Genomic DNA, 7,037 nt, shown 5'->3' with positions numbered 1-7,037 from the left:
GCCTGAAAGTTCTGGAAAATGGGCCAGCTGTCCACCCTGCCTGGAGCCTCAGTTGCATTCTCTCCCCAGCTCAGGGGACCAGGACCATCAGGCCACGGGCTGCCCTGTGCACCGCTAGGGGCAGAGACTGTGCAGGAAGCTGGGGTAGGCATCTTGTTCTGTCCAGTGTTGTGGCCTCCCTCTTCCAACCAGCCCCTGCCGTCCTCAGATCTTAGCCTCCTGGGTAGCTGGGATTACAGGGGTGAGCCCCCAGCCCCTTCCTTTTTTTTGCTCAAGGCCAGCACTCTACCACTTGAGCCACAGTGCCACTTCTGGCCATTTTCTATATATGTGGTGCTGAGGAATTGAACCCAGGGCTTCATGTATATCAGGCAAGTACTCTATGCCACTAGGCCATATTCCCAACCCCTTTGTTTTTGAGACAGGGTTTTGCTGTATGGCTTGGGCTGGCCTTGAACTCTCCATCCTCCTGCTTCAGCCTCCAGAATGCTGGCATTACAGAAATGCACCATCAGGCCCAACAGAGCACCTGGGTTTCTGAGCCCCTTTGCCCTGCACATAAGGTCTGAGCATGCACATGGTACGTGTGCCCAGCAGGGGGGAATATTCTAGAACCACAGCTGAGCCCTCTTCCAGTCCCTCCATGGGGCCCAGGGTGGCTGCAAAACCCTGCTTTCCAGGAAGCTTCTCGCCCTGGGCCACAACCCCCACTGTCACCCCATTTCATAGAAGAGGAAACCCAGACCCAGCATGTGGGAAACACAGGCCGCCCCGAAGCCACAGGGCGTGCAGCCAGAGGCCGCCCTAGGCCCTGGGTTCCAGCCCCAGGCCAGCCGCCAGCCCATCCACAAGGCTCAGTGCTGGAGCCTCACTGTCATCCCAGCTACTTAGGAGGCCGAGCTTTAGAGTGGTACAGTTCGAAGCCAACACCCAGCAGGAAAGTCAGTGAGCCTCTTATCTAATGAACCAGCAAAAACCTAGAAATGGAGCTGTGGCTCAAGTGGTACAGTGCCAGCCAGCCTTGATGAGAAGAGCTCGGACAGCACCCAGGCAGAGTTCAAGCCTCCCCCACACCCAAGCCAACTAATAAAACCCTGACTATGTGAGCTTCCATAGAGAGGCTTACAGGGAAAATTCCACTCCCAAAGAGGCACCCCAAAAGAAAAGATGTTTGTACCCCCAGGTTGCCAGCAACTTTTCCTGAGAGCTGCTCAAGCAGGTGCCTGAAACCCCAGATCCTTTGGTGGCTTCCCAGAGCTCTCCATTCCTATGATTCTAGTTCTGGGGGGCAGCCAAGGCCCCCAAGATGATGACTACGTTAGTCACTGTGTCCCCCACATTGAGTGGGCTCCACAGGAGCATCGAGTAATTGTGGCCATCAGTTAGGCTGTGCAAAGGCCCTGGGGTGGGCAGTCAGCCCCAGCATCAGAGGCAGCAGGTGTGGAGGTGGTGTGACACCTGCCTGAGGACCCCCAGGACCCCAAGGGGTCCCCACAGCGCATCAGCCAGGCAGCCTGCTCTGCCCACTCCCATCTCTGCCAAGCTGTGTTTGGGTGATGGAGCTCGAGGCCCCAGGGCCTCTATCTAGAAAAGAATCACTGAGTCATATGCTAACTGCGCTTTTTTGCCTTTTGAGGAACTGCCCCACTGCGCTCTCTCCCCTCTCCCTGGCCTCCACCTGTGCCAGGCCCTGGGGGACTCCAGGATGTGCCGGGCCCTGGGGGACTCCAGGGACTCCAGATTTCGGAGGTGGAGAGGAACAGGGCCAGTCCACGCCTTTGGGCAGGTGGAAGGTTCCAGTCAAGGGGAAGAACTGCGTGGATGGGGCCTACCTTGGAGTCTTGTCTCTCCCATTTCAGCACGTCAGGCCCCCTTACATGTAAAATGCAAGGGTAACTGGGCACAGAGGTCACACCTACAATGCCCACACTTGGGCTGAGGCAAGAAGACCCTGACTTCCAGGCCAGCCTGTGCTGCACAGGGAGACACCCAACTCATAATAATGAGTAGCAAGCTGGGGGACTATGGCTCACACCTGGAATCCCAGTTACACAGGAGGCTGAGATCTAGGGGCTACGGTTAAAAGCCAGCCCGGGCAGGAAAGTCTGAGATTCATCTCCAATGAACTGCCAGGAAACACTGGCCACCTGTCACTTTCATCTGCACTGACCACCCCATGTTCCAGATAAGGAAACCGAGGCCTAGGACCTCGGCGGGGGAAGGGGGGCAGGGCAGATAAGTAGCTATGAGGATGAGGTGGCCCTGGGTGGACGAGGGACTCCTGACGCATAGGGGCAGCCAGAACCCCCTGCAGTGCCCCAACCAGAGGCCAGGCGCTGCCCCACCCCAACCCCACACCCCATACAGGAAACTCTTTCCCCCCCAGCCACACCCCAACCTGCAGGGGGGTCGGTGGGGAGTGCCAGTCCTGGGGCATTTAATCACTCAGGGCTGGCGCTCTACCACTTGAGCCACAGCCCCACTCCCAGCTTTTTGCTGGCTCATTGAAGATGAAGAGTATCTACCACACCAACTTTCCTGCCTGGGCTGGCTTTGAACCACGATCCTCAGATCTCAGCTTCCTGAGGAGCTGGGATGACGGGCGTTTCTCAGGGACCTGTTCACCCATCTGCCTGCTTTACAGGAGGGCGCTGGGTGCCACCCTAGACAGGCAGGAATTCAGATTTACCACATGGGCAGTTGACCTGGGCTGCTGATCTTTCAAGAACCTTTGGCAGGGCTGGGCTGGGCGGATGGGCTAGCCCCCCTCCACCATCCCCCACCCCCATGCGGGGCAGAAGCTCCGTTAATCATGGCAGCACCTGCGTCTGCTTTTGGCGCCAGGCCAGGGAGGGAATCCCAGCTCGGTGAGGCAACCGGCTGCAGTGTTTGCAAACAATCTCTTCATTGTCTGCAACTTGGGAAATTGCTACCCAGGGCAAAAAGTGGGGAGGCCAAGAGATGGTCCCCCGGCGGGACTGGGCCCCTCAACTGTCCCTCTGCCCAGGGCCACAGGTGCAACATTGGTCTGTGCTGTCCACAAGAGGACAGAAGCCCCAAGGTCCTGGACAGCCCTCCATCAAGAAAAGCCCCAGGAGCCGGGCACTGGTGGCTCATGCCTGTAATCCCAGCTGCTTAAAAGGCTAAGATCAGAAGATCACGGTTCAAAGTCAGCCTCTCAGCAGGAAAGTCCATGTGTTGAGGCTACTTCAAAGTAACCAGTCCAAAAAGCTGGACTGGAGGCATTGCTAAAGTGGAAGAACACCAGCCTGGAGCAAACAAGCCAAGCAGGAATTCATTTTACTTACACACACACACACACACACACACACACACACACACACACTTGGCTAAAATCTCAGAAACTGCCAGAAAGAGGCATGGTATTTTTTTTTTTCCCAGCTGAGAGGAGGCCACGTCAGTAGAAGCGGACTCGGAACTTTCGCCAGCTCTGGGGAGAGAGGCAATTTATGGCTCAAGAAACTTAAAATAACCCAGGGCTCGGATCTGAGCGGTGGTGTCTCGATTTATAGCAAAACCGCAGCTGCTGCAGCCACACCCCGTGGGGCCCTGCACACCCAGCCTGCCAGCCGCACCCACCCCAGCCCCAGAGGAGCCCTGGTGACCCCAAACTACCAAGTCAGCAGGGGATAGTTTTTGTTTTTTTTTCCAAAAGATGCAAAACTTTTCTTTTTAATTACAAACAAAAACAAGACAGCAAATGTTTTATAAAAACAACCAGGCTCCCTTATTTACAATAATACAATCTGTGTCACAGTCACTATGTACAATCTTCTATAAAAAACACGAACGCCGCAGGCGGGCCGTGGTCAGGGCTGCTGTGTGGAGGCTCCCGGGGAGGGAGGCAGGCAACACCATTATTGCACCTATATATATTTTGCTTTGTTGGAGATCAACACTGGGGCGTCTCCCCTCCGGGGCTTGCGGTTGGAGCGAATGGTGGCCGGCGTGGTGGCCTGGGCCTGCAGTGGCCACGCTGTCCAGCCCGGTCCTGGGGTCCAATAAATACAGTCACAGCATGGGAGCGGGCTTACGGACGCGTGGGACCGGCCACGGCCGCGGGCGGGGTGCAGGGGTGCGGGGCTACATGTGTCTCTTCATGTGCAGGGCCAGGTGGTCGGAACGGGAGAAGGCCCGCTCACACAGGTGGCACTGGAAAGGCCGGTGGCCCGTGTGCTTGCGGTAGTGGCGCGTGAGCTCGTCGGAGCGCGCGAACTTCCAGCCACAGCCGTCCCAGTTGCAGTGGTAAGGCTTCTCTCCTGCGGGAAAGGGACCCGGTCTCAGTTTCCCTCCTTGGGACCAGAGCTCTCCCCCTCCCCCCAGAGCAAATCCCACCCCGCCCCAAGCCGGTGTCCCTCGCTTCCGTCCTCACTCCCAGGTAGACCAAAGAACACAGCCCACTCCCAGCATTCCACACCAGCACCCTGCCGGTCCTGGGGCTTGAACTCTGGGCTGAGCGCCGTCCTTGAGCTTTTTCATTCAAGGCGGGCTCTCTACCACTTGAGCCACAGCGCCACTTAGGGCTTTTTGGTGGTGCATTGCATATAAGTCCCACGGACTTTCCTGCCCAGGCTGGCTTTGAACCGCGATCCTCAGATATCAGCCTCCTGAGTAGCTGGGATCACAGGCGTGAGCCACGGACGACGGGCCACCCTCCAGTTTCCTGGACACAGGGTCCCCCCCATAAGTGTCTTAGGCCCACACTTTTCTCACGAGTCCTCGGCCACGCCGCCACCCCAATTCCCACAGCAGCTTCTCCCAGCACCCGGAGCTTGTGCTCCAACGGGCTGAGTCCAGGGCTAGAACCCGGATGGCTGGGGTCCTCCAACCCCCGGGGGGCTCTGACTGCGTCCCCTCCCCGGTCCCGCCCCCTCGAGGCCCCGCCCCCGTGGGAGGAGCTTGTTCCAGCACTCACGCCCTACTGCCCTGATCGCCCAATCCGCGCGCGCGCCCCGGCCCCGCCCCTACCTGTGTGCGTGCGCAGGTGAGCCTTGAGGTGCGAGCTTTTGGTGTAGGTCTTGCTGCAGCCTGCGTAGCTGCAGGTGTGCGTGGCCGTGCGCTTGCGGGGCCACGAGCGGCGGCCGCGCTTCGGCTTGGCCTCTAGCAGCTCCAGGGGGGACGCGGGAGGCGTGAGGAGCCCGCGCGCGGCGGGGGGCGCCAGGCCCAGGGCGGCGGCGGCGGCCGCGTCCTCAAACAGCCCGAAGGCGGCGGCGGGCGCGGGGCCGCGAAGCGCAGGCCGGGCGCGGGGCCCCCGAAGCCGGGCCCGCCGAAGGATGGCGCGAAGGGCGCGCGCGGGCCGGGCAGGGGCAGACGTGCGGGGCCGTCGGGGCTCAGCGGTGGCGTGTCCGCCGGCGGGGGACGCGCACCAGTGCCCCGCATGCAGGCGGCCGCCGCGCCCGGGCCCGCCTCTCGCTTCAGGCCCCGCGGCCCCGCGCAGCCGTAGCCGCCGCCGTCCGTCTCGGGAGGCTCAGCCTTCACCAGGCGTGCGGGGGGCGCCCGCAGGAAGCGGCCGTGCAGCGCGGGGACCGCGTCCGGCGCGGGCCGCAGCAACTCGGGCCCAGGGCCGCCGTAGGGCGGGGGCGGCTCCGGGTAGAAGAAGGGCGGCGGCGGCGGCGGCGGCGGCGGCGGCGGCGGGGCTGGCTCCGGGGCGGCCTCAGCACCCAGCCCGTCGAGCCCCATGGACAGGATGAAGTCCAGCACGCTGTTGAGGTCGTCGTCCGTGCCGCCCACCTCGGGCTCGGGCCGCGGCCAGCGCTACGGGGACGGGGACGGGGCGTGAGCTTGTGGCGTCCGAACCCGCCGCCGCCCGGGGTCCCCGCCACGCGCCCGCTCCCGGCTCCCCGCCGCCCGGGACCGACGCAGCAGCCCGCGCTCGTGATCCGCTCCCCGCCTCCCTCACCTCCTGGAGGCCGCGCTCGCGGCACGGGCTGGCGAATGTGGAGAAGGACGGCAGGATGGGCTCGGTCAGCGCCATGGCCGGGTCGAGGGCGCGGACGGCGGGGATCGCGGGGACAGCTCTGCCCCGCCGCCCGGCCCGCCCGGCCTTATAGGCGCGGCGCGCGCGGGGGCCGGGCCAGGGCGCCGGAGCGGAAACGCGTCCCGGATGGGGACGAGCTCCGGGCGCAGCCTAAATTTAGCCGCGGTATATAAGCCGGCGGGCGGCGACGGCCGAGGCCTCGGCGGGCGCCCGGGCTCCGCGCGGCCAGGCCACGCCCACCGCACGCCCCCTTCCCGCTGCGGGCCACGCCCCCGCCGTCTCCATGGCGACGGCGTCAACACTCCCTGCACAACAGCCGCGGGACGCCCCGAACCCCGCTTCCCCTGCGCAGCGTATTGAGGCTCGGAGCGGGACGCGCCCAGGGCCCCCCCAGTCCTGCGCCTGGACGCAGCCTCCCCGGCCTTGGTTGTTGAGGCTGGCCCGGCCTCAGAGTGCACCCCAGATCGCTGTTCGCTGGGGACCCACTGTGTGTTTACCCTTTAGACAACCTTGAGTGGTCGGTCCTATCCACGCATGTTAGTTCTCACTGGGCTGTAAAATGCACACCTGCAGTCCCAGCGAGGCGGGCGGCGAGGACCGAGCAGCTCCAACTCAGGGAGACGTGGCCCAAACAGCAGCAATCAAGATCAAAAAGAGGCACTGGGGACGCTCCCCACAAACCTCAACCAGGCCCTACAAGTGCAGGGAAACTGAGGCAGGGACGCTGGTAACGGTAGGAGGCCTGGCTGGCTGCCTTTACTAGAAGCAGCGGAGACACACACAGTGCCACCTCTCTCCCCACAGACACACCTTGGACCTCTGGCCAGGGCCACCACTGCTGTCCCTAGTCCTCGAGTAGGGGTCACCGGGCGCCCGGAGCTCAGGCTGGAAATGGCCCTGCCCCTGAGGGCTGCCCCTTAGTGGAGGACCCCAAGGGCCGCAAAGCAAACCTTTATCCCATTGGGGACCAAAGGAAGGGAAAGGTAAGGGTAAGGTGGTGGGGGAGACGAGGGACCAGGTCAGAGGCCGCCAGAAGCAC

General features: G+C 62.5%; 1 protein-coding gene across 1 annotated transcript; it reads right to left on the bottom strand.

The window, feature by feature from the left end:
* Positions 1–3,910: 3,910 nt before the first annotated feature.
* On the bottom strand, positions 3,911–6,033 carry Klf2 (Kruppel like factor 2). Its single transcript, XM_048342683.1, is given in 4 exon segments — positions 3,911–4,280; positions 4,990–5,230; positions 5,233–5,775; positions 5,921–6,033. Coding segments are annotated over 4 exon segments (1,035 nt in total). The 5' UTR covers positions 5,996–6,033; the 3' UTR covers positions 3,911–4,104.
* Between the last annotated feature and the right edge of the window lie 1,004 nt (positions 6,034–7,037).

This window comes from Perognathus longimembris, chromosome 3 (genome assembly GCF_023159225.1).
Source record: "Perognathus longimembris pacificus isolate PPM17 chromosome 3, ASM2315922v1, whole genome shotgun sequence".
In the NCBI taxonomy this organism is placed as follows: Eukaryota; Metazoa; Chordata; class Mammalia; order Rodentia; family Heteromyidae; genus Perognathus; species Perognathus longimembris.
This window is presented reverse-complemented; position numbering and strand designations above follow the sequence as displayed.